The sequence below is a fragment of the Sminthopsis crassicaudata genome, chromosome 1 (genome assembly GCF_048593235.1).
Source record: "Sminthopsis crassicaudata isolate SCR6 chromosome 1, ASM4859323v1, whole genome shotgun sequence".
Lineage (NCBI taxonomy): Eukaryota > Metazoa > Chordata > Mammalia > Dasyuromorphia > Dasyuridae > Sminthopsis > Sminthopsis crassicaudata.
In genome coordinates this window covers 9000937-9025025 of record NC_133617.1, presented here as the reverse complement: position 1 = coordinate 9025025, position 24089 = coordinate 9000937, and the positions used below count along the sequence as shown (strand labels likewise).

General features: G+C 46.0%; 1 protein-coding gene across 2 annotated transcripts in view; it reads left to right on the top strand.

Annotated features, from left to right (window-relative positions):
- Nucleotides 1–1231: 1231 nt before the first annotated feature.
- Nucleotides 1232–24089, top strand: part of UBE2L3 (ubiquitin conjugating enzyme E2 L3) — a 51410-nt gene continuing 28552 nt past the window's right edge. Inside the window, exon 1 of one of the 2 annotated variants that reach the window (XM_074292223.1) lies at nucleotides 1232–1334. In XM_074292223.1, the coding sequence (XP_074148324.1) occupies nucleotides 1308–1334 (27 nt within the window). In that variant the 5' untranslated portion in view covers nucleotides 1232–1307. The remainder of the gene's footprint in view (nucleotides 1335–24089) is intronic. The other variant, XR_012486711.1, reaches the window with a different exon arrangement.

The window sequence follows — 24089 nt, the reverse complement described above, 5'->3', positions numbered from 1 at the left end:
AAACTGAGGCCTACAGGGTCACCCAGCTAGCGTCCAGGCGGGATTGCGCCCTCCCGGACAAGTCGCCGCCCCGGATGTGCGGGCCCTGCTCCGAGCTCCAGCATTTCTTTGTATCCCCAGGACGCAGCCCGCGCCTGGCGCAGAGTGGGCACTCCACGCTTGTTGCTCAGTTTGAACAGACCTGCCCGGGCTGAGCAGCTGTTAGCACTCTGGCTGCTCAGCCCGTTTCACCAATGGGAGCCCTTGGAACTGGACTAAGCAGTGGAGCAGAAGCGAGGGAGCCTGGCGTGCTCAAGCCGGCTTCTGGGGTCTGCGCCGGGCCCTTCGCCTCGGGCTCTTCCGGTGTGGTCAGGCCTTCGCAATGGGCATCACGGTGGGCTACATCTTCCTCCTCTCCCTGCAGCCCCAGGTGTTCCCTCCTCCTCGTCACCCCCCCTTCCAGAACCCACTTCTTCCTCCCTCTCTGTGTCCCTTCCCTCCGATGCCGAGCCGGCGCTGCCAGGTGGCTGGCGGAGGGGCGGACGTTCTCCTAACGCCATTGGCCTGGCAGGGTAGAGGGCGGGCCTTTTATCCATCACCTACTGTGTGCAGGGACCACAAATATGCTCTCAGGGAGCCTGCAAGGGAGGGTCTGCTCATTCTCCTTTCACAGAGGAGGAAACTGAGCCACAGGCTTCGGCCCAGGGCTCTCCGCACTCCCCCCCCCCAGCCCCCGCGGAGCATCCTCTGGGTCTGGTAGCACCCACTCCCCTGGGCCGCGGGCCTCAGTTTCCCCCACTGCTGAGGGGGGACAAAGTGACCCATCCACTCTTAGTCTCCCCATCACGGTTTTGTCTTTGGGGGCCACGGGGACCGGAAGGACTGGAACGTGGTGGGGGGAGGCCCGAGCAGCCCCCTCCCCCTCCCTCGCCCCACCCTTCTTTCTCTTCCCCTCCCCCCCTTTTGTCTCTCCCCCCTCCCTCACTCTTCCCACCCCTCTCTCCGGGCTCCCTCGATCTTCTCACCCTTCTCTCTCCCCCCTCCCTCGCTGTCCCCCCTGTCTCTTCCTCTCTCCACCCCTCTGTCACTCTCTCCCCCCTCCCCTTTTCTTACCCCCTCCCTCCCCTTTTCTTACCCCCTCCCTCCTCTGTGCCCCGGCCCCCCTCCCGCTCTCCTTCTCCTCCCCCTCTCTTACCCCGCTTTCCCCCCCCCTCACCTCCAGCCCCAGCCCCGCCCCTCGGCGCTCGCGCGCGCGGCAGGAAGTGCAGGGGCTCGAGCCGCCCGGCGGCCGCGATGCATTGTGGGACAGCAGCAGCACCAGACCCAAGATGGCGGCCAGCAGGAGGCTGATGAAGGTAAAGGCGGCTCCGCGGGGCCGGGCCCGGCCCGAGGCGAAGCCCGAGCCCGAGCCCGGGGGGCGGCGGCGGCTCCCGCTCCACCCCCCGGCCGGGCCTCGGGCCCGTGACCCCCGCACGCCCCCGGCGGGGCCTCCCCCCAGCCTCGCCCCGGCCCGGCCGGGCCTCCGGGCGCCTGTGAGGCGGCTCCGTGGCCGGGCCTGAGGGGCCGGCCCGGGGCCGAGGGGAGGCTGAGGCCCGGCCGGGCCGGAACAAGCGGCGCCTTAGGCCCCGGCCCAGCCTCCCGCGAGCCTCCCGCCCCCCCCGGGGAAACTGAGGCACTCCGGGGGTCGCGGCGGGGGGCTGCTCCCCGCCGGGCAGCCCCCGCCCCTGCCGTCCCCTCCCTTCCTCTCCCCGCCCCCATCGCTCCTTCCCACCCGAGGCCGTGATTTCGCGGGTAGGGCGCGCCCCGGGACCCCCGGGCCTAGCGGGCAGAGGGGACGATTGTCATCGCGGTGGGTCCCGCGACGTCCCTGCCCCCACTCTCCCGGGGAGGAAACTGAGGCAGCGGGAAGTGACGTGCCCGGGGACTCGCCGCTAGGAAGGGTGTGAGGCCGGACGGGAGCTCGGGGCTTCCCCACCCCAAGTGGCTGTTGAAGTGGGGAGGGCTGCACCCCCTGCCCTCCACGTGACCGGGAGCCCCGGGTGGTCCCGGACGTGTGGGGCGGGGGCCGAGCCGGGCCGGAGCGGGGCAGCGCCGGAGGAGGGGCCGAGGACCCTCTCTGGGGGCGGGGCCCCGGGGGCTCCCCCTCCCCACGTCCGGACGGCAGGGGGCGGGGCAGATGCCAAACCGGGCCCCTTCGAGCGGGCGATCCCCGGAGGTGGGGGGGACCCCGGGCCGTTCGGGGGCCGGCCGTGACCTCCGAGGCCCACTTCAGGCGCTTCATGGGTTGGGGTTTCCCAGATCTCCGCCGGCTTCTCCCGAGTCTCAGGCCCCCTCCCCCATTCGGGAAGGGGGAGGCGGGGCGAGGTAGCTTTGGCTCGGGAGGGGGCGCGGAGGAGGCCGAGCGGGGGTGTCGCTTCCCTCACCTTGGCCCTCGGGGGTCGCGGCGGTTTTCCGTGGACCTCTTTGTTGGTGTGACAGCCGCGCCGGAGCCGGGCCGGGGGGAGGGACCGCCGCCTCCTCCGCGAGCTTTTCCTCTCTAAGAGCCAGAGAAAGGAGAGCCGGGCCGGGATGCGCTTTAACAACCCATTTAAAAAGGGCCCGTCCAGAGCCGTCAGTATCGTCCGGCTGAGGCGCTCCCAGAAATCCCTTCGGCGTCCTCCCCGGAGTTTGGGGAGCCCGGCAGGTGCTCGGGCTTTTCAGCGCCAGCTTTGCCGGCCCGGTTTCAGAAAGAATTTTAAACGTCTTTTAATTTCCAGAGTCAGGAGAGTGGCTGTTCCTGGATGACAAAAGACCCTAAGTCTGTGTCTGAATTAGAAACTGAAACCCAGGCGTCCCCGGGGCTCCAATCCCAGTTTCCATTTCCATCCTCTCCCCTTTTCGCCTAAGAAGTGTTCTTCTGGGAGGGAAGGGGGGACTGCCCAGGGAAGGAGGAGGGGCCGCGTGGGGCGGGACGGTGCCCAAAAATGGAAGGAGGCTTTTCTGGGAGAGCCTCGGGACCCTGGAGTTTGGGAGAGGGAACTCCGGCCACTCCCCCCTCCGGGGTTTTGTGGCTCTCTTACGTAACTCTGACTTTTAGAAATGGGGAGTATCTTTTTAAAGCTACAGTTAGACTTTGCTAACTTGATTCATGGAAGTGGAGATGGAGATGGAGCCGGAAAGGGGCCCGCCAGGCCTGGGGGCCAGCCCCCTCATTTGGAATTTAAATCTTTATTCTGGCCTTCAAAGCCCCCCAAATGGGCCTTTCCCCATCCCGAGGAGAGCAGAAAAGGGTGGAATAGGGCCCTACAGATCTCTGGCGGACAGCTCGCGGTGCTTTTTAAGGACAGCCTGTGGCCCTCCAAGGCTCCGCTTGTCTGTCTCTACTTTCTGGCTTTCCCCCTAGCCCCCTGTCCCTTTTTGCAGATGTAGAGACTGCTGAGGTCCCACTGGTAGAAATAAGAGCTTCTGGGCGGTCTTCACATGGGTGGGCTCCTGGAAAAAGGATTTCTAACGTTCCCCTCTCTTGGGCGCCGCAGGCTCAGCGTGCCCATGCCAGTGGCACCGGCACTCGCCAGTTACCCTTGTTCCGTCGTCGCAGTCACAGCCAGTCCTTGTGGCCCCTTTTGGGGTTCTCTTGGCAGAGACCCCGAGCAGTTTGACATATGGGAAAACTGAGGCAAACAGGATTATGGAACTCGCCCCGGGTCATCCAGCTAGGAAGTGTCTGAGGCCAGATTTGTATTTAGGAAGGCCTGGCTCCATCCACCGGACCACTTTCTCTGCCTCCCTCTTTGTCTCTGCTTACTCATTTTCTGTCTTTGCCCATCCCTCCCCCTTTCTCTCTCTCCCCCTTCCCTCTCTTTTCATCTCTTATTCCTCTCCCTTTCTCCCATTTTCCTTCTTCCCTCTCTTTTCTCCATTTGTCTCATTCCATTCTTTTCCTCTCTCTCATTTTTTAAATATAATCTATCCCTTTTTCTTTCTGTATTTTGTCCTAATCCCTGCTGCCATTTTGCTACTTCAGATTCTCCTTTTTCTATCTTTGTGTCCTTTGTACTCATTGTTTCTTATGATGCAACATCATTTCGTTGCATTAATATTCCAGGATTTTTTTCAGACATTCCTGAATTTATGGGTACCTATTTTGTTTTCAGATTTTTACAAACACAAAAACACTACTTTTATGTTTTTCCCCCCCATTGATTTTTTTTTAACTAAGTTCCTTGTCATCATCTGTCTTCCCCATTTCCAATTTATTTTGAACCTCTGCCAGGGTGGGTGACCTTGCTGCTCTCTCAAAGAGATGACTCCTTGCCCAAAAAAATAAGGCTCAATTTAGCTTGGTACCTAGTGATCTTCTGAGCCCAAGTGCGCCTCAGCTTGCATTGTTCTCTGGCTGCTTTCAGCTGTGCTGGTTGAAGGATAATGGTAGAAAAACCAAGACTTGGAAGTAGGGCTTAGATTCTAGCTGTGTGGCTCTGGACAAGTAACTTGACCTCTCTGGAGGTCATGATTGTGCTTAAAAGGGGGCTTAGCGTCTGTCTCACAAGGCTGTTGAGAAGAAATTGATTAAGGAAACTTCTGCCATGAGTGTTTATCCATTCTGCAAGGCCTACATCAGATGTCCTCTGCAGGTGTCTTTCCTGGATTCCTCCTCATTTTTGTGAACTCTCCATAATTTGGGGTATCTGGTAGAATACTAGTGCTCCCCACTCTTTCCTCCTCCTAGATTCATAGCTCTTTGAGAAGCTGGCACTGTCCTAACCCTCTCACCCCTTACCTAACTCGGGGCCTTTCACATAGCAGGCCCTACAGCTGAATTTTATTTGTTGTAACACAGTAGTCCTGAAAATGTTAATATATTGTACCTTCATATTCCTTTGGTGGTTTTTTTGTTTTTGTTTTTTGTTTTGTTTTTTGTAAATGCAGGTAATTAACAACAATAATAATTGTAATTACTAACACTTATATCACACTTGAAGATTTGGAAATTGCTACGGTATCTCAATTGATCTTTACAACATCCCTGGGAGGTTGGTGCCATTATTATCACTCCCATTTTATAGGTTAGAACACTGAGGCTCAGCAGACTTGCTCACATATCTATTAGATTTTGGAGACAGGGTTGGAAGCCAGGCTTTCCTAACCCCAAGTCAGCACTTTATCTATCATATCATGGAGACACCTGTTAATTAAACTAGTGAAGTTTTCCTATCTGACTTTTTCTTAATGGTTTGTTAAACTTAAACATCCAGCCACATAGTTAAACTTGCTTAGCAACTATTTTTATTTAAATACATTAATGTCAATGATTACAATATATTTGCAGACTGCTCTTATTCTTGAGATCTTTAATCTATTCTCTGCCCTGCTTCTTTCCATTTTGCATTCTCCTGTAAATGGTTCTCAGGGTTTTTTAGTCCTTATACTTTTCAATTCATCATGTTTACGTACCCCCAAGTTTTATTGAACCATTCCCTCGTTATTGGACATTTAGGTCACTTCTAGCTCATCAGAAGCAGTGGCACTTGTCTGTGACAGGATTTTTTGCTATCAGTGCATGAAACTGGTGTTTAATGGGGAGATTTCCCCCCCATGTCCAGGGGAGTGTCCCTTAAGAGAGGGATGTCCCCTGTCATGTCACTGTTTTAGGGACCCAGTACTTTGGGGTCCAGGGCTACATTGAAAGGGGCAGGTGGCTTTTAGGAATCCAAAGACACCAATGACCTGCTGGCTGATCTTCTGAGGATCAGCCCCTCAGCCCTGGCCTGGTCTAGTTTTTGGAAAACAGACAGTCCATTGTTAGGTGCATTTTAGGTTTTATATTTCATCATCATTACCTGGGCTGCCGTTTAAAAAACCACTTCTGATCAATTAAAGACAACCAAAAAAATTAAAGTGTGGGCTAACAGCTTATGTTGATCCATAGCACCTCTCAGATTAGACTTAAATGAACAGACTAGCAAGAAATGTGTTTTGTCTGTCCCCCAGTTCATAACCTTTGCCATTTTCTTTCTTTATATGGGTGTAGTTGTATGTAGTCAGGGGATGTGTGTCTTGGGCGTGTGAGTGTGTGTGTGTGTGTGTGTGTATATTTCTAGTTCCTATTCTACTGATCTTTCCATATTTCCTCATAGTTACATAGACCTTTTTGAAACCTGTTCTTGGGTAGGCCAAAAGAAGGTCTAGCCCATTGCTGTCCATTTTCTCCTGTTGGGATAGCTACTAGAATGAACGGCAACCTCCTTTGCCAGCTTCTGAAAGAAGCTTGGATCCATCTGATCCGAAATCTTTGCCAACTCTCCCTATGAAAACACTTGGTTCAGCATTTTGGGGAATGGTGGGGCAATTGAAAGTGACTTTGTCTTTGTGTTTGCCCTGATTAAAGGGTGAGAAGCTCTTGTTTCTTATGAAATGAGGATGTTTCATTATCCCTTAGGCCTTAATTGGAGAGGCAGTGTGGTACAGTGGAGGCAGGCAGTGTGTACTGTATTTGGCTACTGGGCTGGCCCTGGAGTCTGGAGGAGCTGAGTTCTAGGCAGTCTACGCTTACAAGCCAGGTGATCTTGGGCAAGTCACTTCACTTTTGTTTTCCTCAGCTTGCTCATTTATAAAATGGGGGTAATAACAGCCCCTCTCTTGCAGGTTTGTTTTGACGTTAAAATGACATAATATTTGCAGAATACTTTGCAAACCTTTAAGCTGCTCTGTTCCTAGGATGACTTCTTTTTGTTGTTGTTGTCAAATGGGTCTAACAGCTTGTAAAACCACATTGTTAGTAATGCCCCTTGCTCACCTCATATCCTCTATAAGCATCAGCTATTAGATTAACAGCCGACAATGAATAATGCTTTTGTGAGTAATTTCTGTCGAAGGGCATAGACTGTTTGGGTTTTGCCTTTGTCTCCCCAGCTCTCAGCACAGCGACTTGTGTTGGAGGCACTTACTAATAAGTGTTGGTTGAGTTGGTCTCCGTTCACTTATGTTATGTTAAAGTTGACCAGATGCTTTTCTTGGCAAATCAAAAGGACGTGGGCAGTTTTGCAGTTTTCTAGATGCAGCTGAAGTCCCGCAAAATGGAATGGCTTCCCCAATAGTGCTCAGATGTTTATTACCTGTTGGCAGTGACATTGTTTAAAGAGAAGGATGAGTCCAGGCAAGGGGCAAAGAGCAGGTGCTGATGTGCCTGAAAAGGAGGCATTCCAGCCCTAGATTTGGAGCAAGGATGTGCCTTTGGGTCAGCTTGTCCAGCCTCTCATAGTCTGTGTATATATTATAAGCTCTAATTTTTTTGTATTGTTTCAGATATGGCTGACTCTTATGATCTCTGTGGGGATTTTCTGGGCAAAGATACTGGAGTGATTTGCCATTTTCTTCTCCAGGTCATTTTACAGATGAGGAAACTGAGGCAAATGGAGTGAAGTGACTTGCCTGGGGTCACACAGCTAGGAAGTGTCTTGAGGCTAGATTTTTTTTTTAAATATGACTTTATTTTTCCAGATAAATGCAAAGATAATTTTCAATATTCATCTTTGCAAAACCTTGTGTTCCATAATTTTTTCTCCCCCCCCCACAGCAAGCATTCCACTATAGATTAAACATGTGCAGTTCTTCTGAACATATTTCCATATTCATTATGCTACTTAAGAGAAATCGGCTCAAAAGGTGAAAGGAAAAAAAAAAAGCCACAATGGAAAAAAACCCAAGCAAACAACAAAAAAAAATGAAAATATTATGCTTTGATCCACATTCAGTCTCCATAGTTCTCTCTCTGGATGCAGATCCATCACAAGGCTATTGGAATTGTGAGGTAAATGTGAACTCAGGAAGATAATCTCTGTGACTCCAGGTCCAGCATTCTGTGCACTGTGGCACCCCCCTTGCCACCCAGATCCAGCTCTGATGAGCGCCTTTTTTTGCTTATCTGTAAAATAGGTTAATATTACATTTCTGCAGATTGCTGGGAGGAGAGCACTCTAAAATTGAGGTGCTAGAGAAAGCTTGTGGTTAATCTCATTATTGAAATGATAGAATCCTTCCACCCTCTGTCTTTATTTTGATAACTAAGGAAGCCAAACTCACAGGGTGAGCTCTCAGCAGAGCAGGGACCAGCTCTCAAATCAGCCCCCACAAAAATAAATATTTTTTTAATTAAAGCTTTTTATTTTCAAAACATATGCATGGATAATTTTTCAACATTGATCCTTGCATAGTCTTGTGTTCCAAATGTTCCCCTCCTTCCCCCCACTCCCTCCCCTCAATGGCAAACAATCCAATATATGTTAAAAATATATGTTAAATCCAATATACTTAAACATATTTGTACAATTATCTTGCTGCACAAGAAAGAGAAGATCAAAAAGGAAAGTAAATGAATAAGAAAACAAAATGCAAATGAACAACCACAAAAAAGAGTGAGAACATTATGCTATGATCCACCCTCAGTTCCCATAATCCTCTCTGTGTATAGGCTCTCTTCATCATGAGATCATTGAAACTGTCCTCAGTCATCTCATTGTTGGAAAGAGCCACGTCCATCAGAATTGATTATCGTATAATATATTGTTGCCGTGTTCAATGATCTCCTGGTTCTGCTCATTTCCCTCAGCATCAGTTCCTGTTAGTCTCTCCAGGCCTTTCTGAAATCATCCTGCTGATCCTTTCTTACAGAATAGTATTCCATAACATTCATATACCACAATTTATTCATCCATTCTCCAATAGATGGGTATCCGTTCAGTTTTCAGTTTCTTGCCACTACAGAAAAGGCTGCCACAAACATTTTTGCACAGGTGGGTCCCTTTCCCTCCTTTAAGATCTCTTTGGGAGACAAGTCCAGTAAAACACTGCTGGATCAGAGTATGCACAGTTGGATAATTTCACAAGAATAAATATTTAGGGGTATCCTGACCTATGATTTAATTGGTTTTCTTGCTATGAGTTCCTTGGAGAGTTTTGTGGCTTTTAAGCATAGCTGTAGAGAGCTGCTTACCTGGACTAATCTTTATTAGTGCTAAACGAGGATCTATGTGACTTTCCCCATGCTCAGTTCTTCTCCCAACATACCTTGCTGTCTTCCTGTAGTTTTTTGTTGTGTCCATTCATTGGCTCAGAGAATATAAAGTGTAGGATATTTTGACCAGAAGGAGCCTTGGGCTTCAGCTTGGAAATGATCTGCTCAGGCTACCATCTGGGGCAGAGCCATAATGACTCCCGCCTCCTTCCACTGACCCCGACTGCTTCTGGTGATTTGACTTCCCTGACAGCTCTGTCACTCATCAGGACCTCCCAGAAAACACAGCCTGGGCTTGCCTTTTCATCTGCTGTTGCCCTGGGCCTGGAATTGCTTCTCCCCACTTCTGCCTTCTAGGCTCAGCTTAAATACATAACCTGCCAGAGCCACAGATGCCTCCCCTCCCAGCATTGTTCTTGTGCCGGTTACCTTTCCCCTGTGAAGAGTAAGCTGCAGTTTCCTTTTGGTCTTTGTGGCTCCCAAGCCTAACCCCAGGACTTCATAACATCTTTACTGACTGATGGCAGAAGAGCTCAAAAGAAGGCAGGAAGCTTTGTCTCAGTCACCTTTCTTTCCTTTGAGTTCCTGAACTTCATTTTACAGATTTCCTGACTGTTTAAGGGCCGGCGCACTTAGTCAGTCACCTCACAGTTATTGAGCATTTTCTGGGGGCCAGGCGCTGTTCTAAGCATTGGGCATGCGGAGGATCCCATCGCTCCGGTCCCTGATGGAGAGACAAATACCTATTTGTAGAATACTATCAGAAGGAGAGTGCTGCTAGCAAAGGGTTGGGGGGAGAGACGGAGAAAAGCGTCTGGCTGAAGGCTAGGTTGGAGCTGAATATTGACTGGGTCAGGGAAGTGAGGAGGGAGCACCTCCAGACTGGGAGAGCCAGCCTCTGACAGTACCCTGTCCTGTGGGAGGCCTTCATCCTGGGCCCTGCAGGGCTGTAAACATAGGAAGTGGCCAGCAGATTGTGAAGGGTTTTTAAAAGCCAGAACATTTTATATTTGATCCTGAAGGTCATCGGAAGGTACTAAAGGGAGAGGGGAGTGTACAGAGTGAGCCCTGAAGGGAGGAAGCCTTGGATCCGGGAGAGGCTGGAGGCCAGCAGCCCCCTCCCAGCAGCTGGCAGGTGGGGGCTCGCACACTCTGTGGTGAGCAGGATGCCCAGGGTTTGGAGCCCGGGTGAGAGGGCGGTTGGGGCTGTCTTGGGGGCAATACTAGGGCTGTGGGGGTGGGAGGAAAGGTCTTGAGTTCTCTAGGGCCCAGCTGAGAAGGGAGGTCAGCCCTTCCCTGGGGTACCCCTGTCTCAGTTGAATTCCAGGCCAGTTCTCCGTGGGCCTGGGCTCCAGGGCCTTAGGATTTGCCAAGGAAAAATGTTGCAGCCTGTAGGTGATCATTCATCTACAACACTGGCGTTTCTGTAGTGCTTTACAGCCAATTAAGTCTTTTGTCGGGCACCTACTGTGTACCGGGCATTGTGCTAGGTGCCAGGGAAACAGACAAAAGCGAGTGGGCTCCTGCCCATGGAGCTTGCGGCCTAACCAGGGGAGGCAACCGCTACACAGAGCCTTATAGAAGAGAGACTCCAGGTGATCTGGGGAAGGTGAGGAGGAAGGGCAGTCCACAGATCAGAGCCAAGGCCTGAAGGTGGGGGAGACCATGGCGGCGTCTTGGGGGAAAGGAAGCAATCCAAGTGGAACTGACGAAAGTGCTTGTGAAAGAAAGGCCCGGATAATTCAGACTGGCAAGTTAGGGGGGACGGGGTGGGGGCGCAGGGTGTTTGTTATTTTGGAGGCTAGAGACAAAAGGAAGCCTCTAGAGTTTGAATAAGGGAGTGACGTGGGCTTTGCAGGGTTTTCTTTAACCCTGGAAGCAGGGCAACAACAGTGGTTAGAATAGACAGGGTACATCTGACAAAGCGAGCTCAGCTGAGCCTGGCCAGGGCGGGCGCCAGGACTAAGGCCAGCTCCTCCCGCCTTCAGTCTCTGGGGGCGCTTTTGGCTATCAGGTCTTGACAGAAAAAGTGAAAATAGCCGCCCAGCGCTCAAGTTCTTGACACTTAACCTCCTGGAACCTCCTGACAGCCCTTCCAGGTCCACTGCTGGTATGACCATTGCACAGATGAAGAAACTGAGGGAACCAGAATTTTTTCCCTTCTGGGAAAGGATTTCTGATAGAAATCAGATCACTTGCTCGTTCTTTCTTGGTTGAGTCAGAGTGGCCTGGGGGTCTGTGTGGAAGGCTGCCCTGGGTAGGAAAGCTGGCTTTGACCGTGGGGAGGAAAGGGCCAGTCCTGGAGGTGACTTCCTAGCAGCCCAGTCCTTCTGAGGAGTTAGACTGGTGTCCCATTTGTCCAGTTACCAAACCCTGGCACCTGTTTATTGTGCTCCTTAACCCAAGGGCCGGGAAGCCCCGGATGAGTAAATGCTGTGGCTGGGCCGTGCGCCTTTGTAGCAGGGGCTGGGGTCAGTGAGCCCCCCCACTTTCACTTCTTTAAGTAAATCAGAGAGGGTGCTTGTTCTTGGAGAAATGAGTGGAAGCTCAGCTTAAGCTGTTTTTTTTGTTTGATTGCTTCTGAAAACCGGGGTTCACCTTTTGAAGATTTGTAATGTGAGGCAAGCGCTTCTTCCTCTGTAAAAGTGGCTTATTGTTTAGGTGAGAAGAGCTGTCAAAAGCTGGTAGGGGTTGGGGGCAAACTTTCATTGGTTAATTGGGAAAATTGGAGCTGTCCAGAGGTGGAGTGGGTGGCGGCCCTGTCATCCAGGAAAGGGCAGGGGGATTCTGGGCCGGCTGCAGAGTGACTGGGATTCCCTGGAGAGGAGAAAGGTTACTGCTACTGCCTGGATCAAAGGAGATGGTTTGGGTGAAACGCTCAGCCCTGTGTCTGCAGAGTGGGTGTCTCGCACATGCTTGTTCCCTCCCCTTCCCCCTGGTCTCCTGAGTGCCCATTGGAGAGCTCATGAGCCACTTTCTATGGGAAGCCTTTCCTGATGTTCAGGAACAGGAGTTCTTAATATTTTCCAAGTCATGCACCCCCTGGGAATCTGCTGAAACCTAGGCCCTCCTCAACATGTTTCCAAATAAATAAAAAAGGGACAACTAGGTGGCGCAGTAGATAGAGCACCAGCCTAGAAGTCAGGAGGACTTGAATTCAAATCTCGCCTCAGACATTTAACACTTCCTAGCTGTGTGACCCTGGGCAAGTCATTTAGCCCCAATTCCCTCAGCAAAAATACCAAACAAGCAAACACACAAAAAACATAAACAAAATAAAACATAGGCAAAGTAAACTGATTTTGTGGAATAAGGCTATTAACATATAAAAAAAAAATCCACGGAATTCTTGTCATCTGTCCAATCTCCTTAAGTCCTCCAGGAAAGAGCTAGCCTGTGAGCTGGGGCCATAGTGGATCAAGCTTCAGGCCTGGACTCAGGAAGGCTCATTTTCCCGAATTCAGATCTGGCCTGAGACACTTTCCTAGCTGTGTGACCCTGGGCCAGCCCCTTTATGCAGTTTGCCTTTGTTTCCTTATCTGTAAAATGAGTTGGAATAGAAAATGGCAATCACTCCAGTATCTCTGGCATGAAAGCCCCACAGAGGGTCGGGGCTGCAGTGACTGAAGAGCAACACCGCTTGCCCTCCTAGTTTTGTCCCCATCCACAAACAGCTTGTTTTTACTTCTCTTGCTTTGAGTGCCGGCTTCTGGAGGGAAGGGGCTCTCCCTGTCTGTCTCTGTCTCTCACCCGGCACGCACATTTGCTTACATGGGCTGTTTATGGGCACTTTTATGCAAGAGCGCAGTGGGTTTTGTTTCTGACAGATGGGAGGGGCAGCAGTGAAGATAGGGACAAGAGGAGAGGGGGCCACAATGTGGGGAGGGTGTTCTATTAGCTGGGTCCACTAAGGACAGCCCCGAATCTCATTGAAGGCATAAGTGTAGTGAAGAAGAGGCAATCTGGTATCAGAAGGAACTGAAAACACCTTGTCCTTCCTCTCCTTAAGCAGCAAAAGTTGTCCTGCGTGGCCCTTAGCAGCCGCCTTTTGCATGTCACAATCTGCTGCTTTTTGAAGCGCCCACTTGATTTGAATTCATACTGGGAGCAAGAGATCTTGTTCATCTCCTGCCCTGTGACGTTGGTCTAGAAGACATGCCTTCCTTGGGTCACTTTCCACATCTGTAAAATGGGGCTTGGGCTCCAGGGCCTCTGAGGCCCCTTCCAGCTCTAAGTCTGGGAAATCTCCTTGACTCCATCGTTGCAAATTGGTAGGATCTCTCTTGAATACCTCACCAAGCCTGTTGTTACAGCATTGCTTTGGGTCATGGCTTCTCTATGGGAAGATTGTCCCTTAGCTCTAAACCTTCATTCATTAGGGGCCGGGGGTTTCAGAAGTGCTGGCTGGTATCATCTGCTTCTCACCACAGCATCTGCCATTGCAGGCTCGGCTTATTTCGTCCTCCTTGGGGCTAGCTTGGTCTTCCAGCTATCTCCCAATTTCTGCTGCTCTCATCCATAGCTGCTGCCTTTAGCAGAAACTCTCTCCCCACTAGTTCTCCTTGTCTGCTTATTTCGGACGAGACCTACCCATATTTCCCACTATCCTTTGGGGGGAACCCATAGTCTTTGTATTATAAGTGAATTTTTCCTCCTAAACCTGGATATGCCACATTCCTCATTATCCACTCCAGTGATGGTTAGAGTGCTTAAGAGCTATCCTGGGGAACTGAGTGTGGACCACAACACAGCATTCTCATCTCTCTTTGTTATTTGCTTGCATTGTGTTTTCTTTCTCAGTTTTTCTTTTTCTTCCTTCTTGATCTGATTTTTCTTGCACAGCAAGATGACTGTATAACTATGTATACATATACTGGATTTAACATGTATTGGACTACCTGCCAGCTAGGGGAGGGGCTGGGGGGAAGAAGTGGAAAAATTTGGAACAAAAGGTTTTGCAGGGGTCAGTATTGGAAAAATTACTCTTGTATATGCTTTGTAAAGAAAAAGTCTCAACAAAAATGAATGAATGAATGAAATTTAAAAAAAATTATACTGGGGAAACTTCTGATCTAGAGAGAGGGACTTGAAAGATTTCTCATGGGGAGTAAGGGTAGAATTTAGAGTATCTTCCATGTGCCAGGTACTAAGCTAAGTGCTTTATAATTATCTCATTTGATCCTCCTAATGTAGGTACTGTTATTTTCCCCATTTACACCTGAGGAAACTGAGGGAAATATGAGTTAGGAAACTTGTCCAGGGTCACACGGCTAGCAAATCTAAGGCCAGATTTGTGCTCAGCTCTTCTTACTCTAGGTCAGGCCTAAAACAAGTAGTTGTATGGTTTTAGAAATAAAATTATCTTTTTTTCCTCATGGTTCTTTTGAAATAGGCAGGAAAGCTTTCAGTGATTGCTCAGCTGTTCTTTCTTACCCGATTAGCTAACTACCTTTTGGGCACATCTGACTTAGGGTATTTTCAGAGTGCTGGAGGAAGACCCTGATGATCTGGGTTTGAATCTTTCTGTAGACTTCTCACCATCAGTGTTCTCATCTGTTGCACAAAGGGCTGGGATCTCTTTTTGGATGGCATACTCCAATAACAAAAAGAGCATCTATTTCCCCCAATATTTGTCTATTTACTTATTTATAAGTTGTATGCCTTGAAAACTGAACTAATAATTATGCATGTTATCATAATATCATAAAAAAGGTTTGATTCTAGAGTAATAGAGGGCCTCTGTAGTTTATTGAGTAAGGAAGTGACATGGCTCAGTGTGGACTGTAGCCTTTTGGCAGTTATGCAGAAAATAGATTAGAAAGGGTGAGCCTTGAGACACAGAGGCCAAATATAGTTCAGACAAGAGATGATGAGTGTCTGAACTAAGGGGAGGCTGTGGAGAGGAGAGAGGATGACAGATACTTGTGTGTGAGAGAGACAGAGACAGAAACAGACACAGAGAGAGAGCTCAATCAAGAGGGATGGTAGAGGGAGGAGCAAGATTGACAACTAGGGCTGTGAGAGGAAGGATGGGTTCAGTGTGAAACTGAGTTAGGGCCAGAATCCTGCTGGATGGCACTGCCTTCACTAAAATGTGCCCAGGGGCCATCTATCTATGTTGGGAAGTCCAGAGAACTCCAGTGAATGGAAGAGTGCTTCCCGTACTTTGGGGGAGCTCTCATTGTTAACCATTTCCCCCTTAAATCAAGTCCAGATCTGTCTTTTAGCAACATCCATTCATTCTTTCCCTTGCTCTGCTTCTCAGATCAGACAGAACAAGGCTTCCCTCTGCCAATACAAGTTTGCAGATACCTAAAGATGGCTTATGTTCCCCTGATCCCACCCAAGCTGTTTCTTTCCGGGTTAATTAGTTCCTTCCAATTACATTCATATGACTTGGACTTGGTGCCCTCTTTAGATCTCAGGTTTCTCCTAAGTACTGCTGTACCTGAAAGTCCGTTTCAACCTTTGACAGTTTTTAATTCATTTAAACAAACTACTTTCCCGCTAAAGCCCAAGAATAAGCTTCCTCTCCTTAATGTCTCTGGAATGTTGGGAAGGTCATTGAAGAAAATTGTGGGAAAGTGGTTTGTCACTTGCAGCTGCCATTGTCCGAATTTCTCTATTCAATAGTAATTTAGAGCAGTTTTTCATATAACTATCTTTCTCTAAAAGCTGCCTATTCATATCCTTTGACTGTTTATCAGTTGAGGAATGACTTGCATTCTTATTAAGTTTGACTCAGTTCCTCTATATTTGAGAAATGAGATCTTTTATCAGAAACACTTGCTGTAAAAATTGTTTCCCATCTTTCTGGCATTTAGTAATGTTCTCTATGGCTTGTTTGGTCACAAATTCTTGTCTTTTCCATAAATCCGACAGGTAAACAATTCCTTGCTCTTTCGATTTGCTTATAGGATCACTTTTTAAATCACATTATCTATTTTTACTTTATTTTGGTATAAGGTGTGAGATATTGTTTGTTTAAATTTTTTAAATTTCTGTCATACTATTCCAATTTTTCCAACAGTTTTTATTAGACAATGAGTTCTTATCCCAGAAGCTGGAGTCCTTGGATCTTAAGTAGTAGATTACGATAGTCATTTACTGCTGTGTCTTGGTGTCCCTAATCTGTTCCACAGATATATCACTTGTTTCTGAACCAGTACCAAATAGTTTTGATGAGTGCCATTTTATAATATAGTTTTAGATCTGATATGGCTAGGCCACATTCCTTTGCAGTTTTGAAAAAATTATTTCCCTTGATATTCTTGACCTTTTGTTCTTCTAGATGAATTTTTTTTTCTAGTTCTCTAAAATAAATTTTTGGTAGTTTGATATGGCACTGAATAAGTAAATTAATTTAAGTAGAATTGTCATTTTTATTATATTAGCTTGGCCTATCCACGAACAATTAATATTTTTCTATTTGTTTAGATCTGGTTTTATTTATGTGAAAAGCATTTTGCAATTATGTTCATATAGTTCCTGGATTTGTTTTGGCAAATAGACTCGCAAATGTCTTATATTTTCTACAGTTATTTTAAATGGAATTTCTCTATCTTTTGCTATTGGCTTTATTAATAATATATAGAAATGCTGATGATTTGTGTGAATTTGTTTTATATCCTTTGACTTTGCTAAAGTTGTTGTTTCAAGTAGATTTTTAGTTGATTTTCTAAGATTCTCTAAGTATCATATTATAACCAAAAAGTCATAGTTTTGTTTCCTCATTGCCTGTTCTAATTTCTTCCAATTCTGTTTTCTTATTGTTAAAGCTAACATTTCTGTACTATATTGAAAAATTAATATTGGTGATAACGGTTATCCTTGTTTCATTCTTGATCTTATTGGGAAGGCTTCTAGCTTATCCCTATTTCAGATAAGTTGCTGATGGTTTCAGGTAGATATGACTTAACATTTTAAGGAAAACTCCCATTTTCCTCTTCTTTCTAATATTTTTAATAGGAATGGATGCTGTATGTTGTCAAGAGCTCTTTCAGCATCTATTGAGATAATTATACGATTTCTGTTGGTTTCATTGTTGATATGTTTGATGCTAATGGTTTTCATAGTATTGAACCAGTCCTGCATTCCCGCTGGTGATATATTAGCCTGGTGATAAATTGCTGTAATCTCTTTGCTAATATTTTATTTAATATTTTAGCATCAATATTCATTAGGGAAATTGGTTTATAACTTTTGGTCTCTTTCACTTCTTCCCGATTTGGATATTAACTGTGAGGTCAAAATTAGCACAAGCAACAAAGAATCGATCCGGACTTTGTTGCTTCTCAGCTTCAGAGGGTGCCTTGAGTGCAGTCATGTGTAAACAAAAAAATCATGTATCAATACTCTCTCCTCTTAAGCTTTGCTTTGTAGCCTTTTCAAATTAAAGATTTAACCATCAATGCAGTAGCTGACTATGTACCATATTTATCTTCATTGAAGGCATTTGCCAACATGGCTGAAAATGTCATGCTACAAAGCATGGGAATAAGCACATAGGCTTGTTTCGCTCCTTTGGCCACTGGGAAAGCTCGAGAGCCTAGTCTGTTGTGTAGAACCCAGTCAAGAATGTCATCATGAAACTGATACACTATAGCGAAGAACTTTTCAGAAGAAATGTGAGATTCTTAGACATTATTTGTGTCCAACCTGTGGCAGAGCACTCTGAGCTCATATTGATCTGATCAGCCACAGTAGGACACACTGTAACTCAGCTCTAACATAGTGATGTCATTTTGGTCCTCTTGAGAACAAAAGACAGCAGTCAACCCGTCCTAGTTTAGATTAACAGCATCATATTTTTGTCATTAAAGGAATTTAAGGACTGCTTCACTTATTTTTTCAAACGATATTGGAATTAATTGTTCTTTAACTGTTTATAGAATTCACTTGTAATTCCATCTGGCCCTGGAGGTTTTTTTTTTCCTTAGGGATTTCATTAATGACTTGTTCAATTTCTTTTTCTAAAATGGGGTTGTTTAAGTATTTTATTTCCTCTTATAAATCTGGACAATTCATCTATTTCACTTAGATTGGCACACACTTGGGCAAAATAATTCTCAATTATTGCTTTAATTTCCTCTTCATTAGTAGTGAATTCACCCTTTTCATTTTTGATACTGTTAATTTCATTTTCTTTTTTTTTTCTTTTTTTGAATCAAATTAATTAAAGATTTATCTGTCTTATTGGGTTCTCCCCCCCCCCCCCCATAAAACCAACATTTAGTTTTAAATTTTAATAATCTCTCCTTTGATTTTTCAGAATTTCTAATTTAGTATTTAATTAGGGATTTTATAGCTTTTTAAATTGCACGTTCAATTCATTGATCTGTTCTTTCTGTATTTTATTCATTTGGAGATAGAAAAATATTTTATTCATTTGGAGACATAAAAATTTCCCTAAAGTACTGCTTTGGCTATGTCCTACAAATTTTGATATCTAAGACTCATTGTCATTCTCTTTGAAATTATTGATTGTTCCTATGATTTGTTTGGCCCACTCATTTTTTAGATTAGATTATTTAGTTTCCAATTAATTTTTGATCTGTCTTTCCCTGGTTCTTTATTACATGTGATTTTTATTACATCATGATATGAAAAGGATGCATTTAATATTTCTGCCTTTCTGTATTTCATTATGAGAATTTTATGCCCTAATAGAGTGTTAATTTTTGTATAGATACTATGAACCCCTGGTATATTCCTTTTTAACCCCCTTTCATTTTTCTCCAAAGTCTGTCATTTCTATATTCTTTTCTTCTCATTTTATTCTTCTCATTAACTTCTTTTTTGTTTATTTTGTGGTTAGATTTTTCTAGTTCTCAGAGAATGAGGTTGAGGTCCTCCACTAGTATAGTTTTGCTATCTAGTTCTTCCTCTAATTGACTTTTCTAAGAATTAGGATGTTATACCACTTGGTGCATATATGGTTAGTATTGATAGTGCTTCTTAATCTATGGTACCTTTTAACAAGATATAGTTTTCTTCTTTGCCTATTAGATCAACTTTTGCTTTTGTTTTACCTGAGATTAGCATTGCTGTCTGTTTCAAATGTGTTCCTTATAAACAATATATTGTAGGTTTCTGGTTTTAATCCATTCTGCTGTCTGCTCCCTTCTCTTTTTGGGGGGAGGGCTTGGGTTTTTGTTTGTTTGTTTGTTTTTTGGTTTTGCTTTGTTTTGTTTTTTGTTTTGGTTTTTGTTGTAGTTTCCAGATCTAATTTCAGTGACTTGCCCATAGCTAGTAAGTATCAAGTATCTGAAATCACATTTGAATTCAGGTCCTGATTCCTTTATGGGAGAGTTCCTCCCATTCACAGTTATGATTACTAAATGTTTCCCTCCATCCTATTTCCCTCCATTTATACTTCTGTCTTTCTCTGTCTCTGTCCCTCTCCTGCTTTGATCCTGTCCCTTTTCAACAATATTTTCCTTCTGACTACCATTTCTCTCAAATCTGTCCTCCCTTCTATCAGTTCCTTCTCCCCCCTTTTTTCTTTTTCCCTTCTGTATAGGGTAAGATGATTTTTTTTTTTACCCAACTGTGTATGTATGTTATTCCTTCTTTAAGTCTAATCTTATGAATCATCAGAGTTAAGATTCAAGCAATGCTCATTCCTCCTTTCTTTCCCTCTGTTGTAATAGGTTTTTCATACCTTTCATACCTCATACCTTCATACCTTTTCATACCTTCATACCATGTGATGTAATTTACCTATTCTGCCTTCTCTAACTACAATCTTTTTCTTCCCAAAATTTTTTTTATCATCACATCAGAGTCAATTTATATTCATACCCTCTCAGTATACTCCTTTTAACTTCCTCATAGAAATACAGTTCTTAAGAGTTACAAGTATCTTCTTCCCATGTAGGCTTATAAACATTTTAACTTCATTGAATAACATGATGAGTTGTTTTGTTTGTTTGTTTGTTTTTCTTTCCTGTTTGTATTTTCTTGAGTCTGAGTGGACAAGATCATTAAGAGATCACCTAGTCTCCATATAATGTTCAGAGGAATCTCATGTAACCCCTCATATAATTTATGCCTGAACAGCTACTGTCACAGAGCCACTGTCATTCAGAAGGTGCTATTGGGGTGACTTGCCTTCTGATCTATAATGACAATCTTGGTGGAAGCCAAGGATTGCAGAACGATTGGGGCTAGAGAAGCCTTCACTGGAGACTCCTAAACTGGAAAAGGTCAAAGCACTTTCCCCAGTGTAAATGATATTGAGAAAGGGAGAAGGGAACAAGCATTTATTGAGCACCTGCTGTGTGCTGTACCGTGTTAAGTATTTACAAATGTTGCTTTAGTTGATTTTCACAGTAATCCTGGGAGGTGGGTGCTATTGCTATCCTCATTTTATATAGTTGAGAAAATGGAGGCAAAGAGAGGTTAAAATGACTTGCCTAGAATAACAGCCAGGAAGGATCTAGGGCTGGCTTGCTGGAGAGCTGATAATATAGAAGTTCATCATAATAGAAAAGGGGTAAAATGTCTTTGATTTTCTATTTTCCAGCCTTTTTTCCCCCAGGATAGGGACGTTGGACCTGAAATTTTATTGGTTTGGAGAGGAACTCTCTAAATTGTGCAGATTAGTAATTTGGAGAGGGTATGATATGCCCAGGGAATATTAGAGACAGGTTGAACCCAGGCCATCTTGTTTCCAAGACCTCCCTCCACTATTCCACTGTCCGTCTTTTCAAACATAGATCCACATTGTGCTTCTGGCTCTTTTGCTTTCTTTGTTGTAGGACTTTGGACAAATCAATCAATAGACATTTGTTGAGTACCTACTATGTGCTAGGTATGTCTCTCTTGATCCTCAGTTTGTCTGTAAAAGAGGTTTCAATAATAAATATGAAAGTGTTTCAAAAATTGCAAAGTGTTGTATAAGCTTAAAGTTGTTTCATATTCTAGATGACCATTTTAAGGTTACTTTCTCTTTATTTTACTATTTGGGGTGAGGGTGATGACTTTGTGAATAAAGAATCCATTCCTTGTAGAGGTAGCTATTCCCGCAGTGGATAGAATGCTGGGCCTGCCAGCAGTCCCTCGCCATGTGCCCTGGGCACGTTTCTTAACCCCTTTGCCGCAGGTTCCTCAGCTGTAAAATGAGATAATAACATCCTCTAAGTAGGTATCCTTGGAAGAGTCCAATGAGACAGTCTTTGTAAAAAGCATTTACCACAGTGCCTGGTGCATAGTAGGCGCCCTAGAAAGGCAGGCTGCCAGTGTCAGGTGGCCGAGGGGTGTCCTGTTCTACCAGCCCTGGGAAAATCGTCCCATTCTGTTTGTTCATCTGCAGATGGGAGGCTGTAAGTCGTTGGGCTCTCCTGGCATTATTATTATTTGGACATCCCAGTTGGGGGAGGGGGGTTCTGGTTCCCTTCAGCATTCTTCCCTCTTCCCTGGCACTAGTTTCCGGTGGTTCCCACATCTGTCTCTGATCCTGGCCTCTTTCCTGAGCCCCAACCTTACCTGGCCAGCTGCTTGCGGGACATTTGTATTCTGCTGCTTGTGTTGCCTCTGCTAGGGCTTGTCCGACATGAAAGTCAGGCTTGCCCTCCCAGCCCTCAAATACGTCTGCCCTTTGATTAAGGCCAGCAGGCCCTGGGTTTGTCTCCTTGCCCCCCATGTGTGCCCAATCACTGAGTCTTTTTAGTTGGCTTAGATGAGTATTTAAAATCTAATCTGCTAAGTACACTGGATGAAAGCAGGAGGTGGGAGGACCACATTCATGTTGGATCATAAGGGATTAAAAAATACCTTTGATTACATGGTAGTTTAATCTGATTCTTGATGGCTTAGCCTCCCTTCCTGACTATAAACTTTCTGAGAGCAGAGCCAGGTTCTTTCCACCTCCTTCCTGGCTTCTGTTCTCCTGACATAGTGCTTTGACCTTTGTAAGAAGCAATTGTAAATTTTCATTTACTATAAATTTTTATTCTGTTAGGTGAGGGAGGTGGTTCTTGATCTGGTGTGTCCTGGACAACTCGAAGTCCTGCTCTATTTGGCTTTCTTTCTCATTTTTAAAAATTTAGGATTTTTTTCCCCCCAATTATGCATAAAAACAATTTTTAACATTCATTTTTACATTTTGTCTCTCATTCTTTAAAAACAATTGTAATTCACACCGACTCTGGTTCTGTTGATTTCACATAGCAGGCGTGTAATCATTAATGTGCTTGTTTGGCTTGGAAGGGCACTGGGAATCAGAGCCTCAGGTTCTAGGTCATTCAAGGAGACAAATGATCCATATTGGCCCCAGTGGAGGCTGAAATGCAGACTAAAGGAGGGGCTCGGAAAACCCCTGGAGGAGGCTGCTCCAGGCCCAGCCTTGGCTGGTTGCTGGACGATTTAGTAGCAGTGGGAACCCCAAAGATATACAGGTTTTGACTAGTTTTCATTGAAATGTAAAATTTCACTTATGGCCTATACTTTTATAAGGTATTCTGGGAACCTGACTACTATTTGCAATCTCATTTCTAAGGAGAAAATTGTTTTCAGCGTTCCAAACAAAAAGGATTTATAAATTAATTCCCGAAATCCATCTCTAAATGAGAGGCTGCCTAATCTTTACTGGGAGGTGATTGCAGAATGTACCACTCCTCCAAAGCAAGAGCAAAACAAAGTGTGCAGCCATAGGATGAGTGAGTGAGTGAGTGCAAACAGGAGTTGGGCATCCTGCAAGCCGGGGACATCAGAGGAGAGGAATTGTTTTTGAGGAAGGAGCTCCAGAGTGGGCCCACTGGGCATGGAGCTTGTGCTGGTGAAGACAGGTCAGAGAGGCCCGCCTGGACCAGGATTGTGTCCCAAATTCAGAAGGGGCTGGTGAGCCCCTAGAAGGACGGGGGTGCAAATGACCCAGGACGCTTCCTGGACAGGCAGGGGTATGGAGAGGAGACTGTCGTGGTGCTTTCAGAGATGAGGCCCACGAAAAGAGCTAGTGGTAGAGAGCAGCCTGCAGAAATGTGAGGAGGAGGAGGAAGAGAGAAATGCTTGAAGGACAGGGCAGCTGGTGGGATTCTCTGCAGCCAGAGAAGCTCAAGGTGGGGCAGAGGCGGCTGTTGGGAAAAGCTGGGCGAGGCCTCTGGGAATAGAATGTGGAGGCCAGAAGGAGGAGGCCTGCTCAGGGGGCCCCCCGGAAAGAATGTTCCCTTCCCTTCCCTGGGCCTGAGGACAGCAAAACAGGGCGAGTAGCACGGACAGAAAGGCCCAAATTGGGAAGAGAAGCAGATTTGGAGACATCACCAGAACTCGTTGGTCAGGCTGGCCAGATCTTGAACCTGGTTTGCAAACTTGGGACCAGAGCAGGGATAAAGAACTAGAAAAGAAACAAGCGAGAAAGTAGAGATCTTGAAAAACATAAATATTTGTGTTTTTGAGTTGTCTTGGGCAATTATAATAATTAAAAGACATTTACCTCCCAAGGGTTTGCTAGGCATTTTCTCCATGCTGGGCCTGGGACATAGATAGGGTAAATGGAATAATCATGTGGCAGGTGAAGAAAACTGGGCTCCACGATGAAGCTGCCTCATTGAGGATTTCCTGGCATCGAGTCTTTTCCATGTGGGATAAAGGCTCTTTCTGGCCTGCCTTGGACTTGCATGTATCTGCTCGTGAGATCGAGTCCGAGCAGGTGAGACGCTGGCTTGGGAGCCGGTGACTGGCCGCGGTCCGGCCCGAGGCTTCCCTGCCAGCTTGTCATTGAAGGCTGAGCGCTTCCAGGGCAGCATTTGCTATGTCTGGCACTGTTCTTCCCTGCCGGTGGGATGGAAAGGATTCCACTCTTCTAGAATGCCAGGAGATCTGTTATCGAGTCTCGACCTCCGGTTAACTGTGAACAAGGGGAATTTTGTACAGTGTTGGGGGCCAGAGAGCTGAGCCCGGAGGCCAGAAAGCCTCCGTTCAGATCCAGGCCCAGACGTGAGCTGTGTGACTCCAGATGCGTCTTTATCTCTCCATGGGCTTAATTGCACCAATTCTTGGGGTCCTGACGATCAAATGAAATAATATTTATACGCACTTAGCACAATACCTGGCACATAGTAGCTGCTATAAAATCGCAAATTACTCTTGTTGTTATTGCTACCTCCCATCAGAAGAA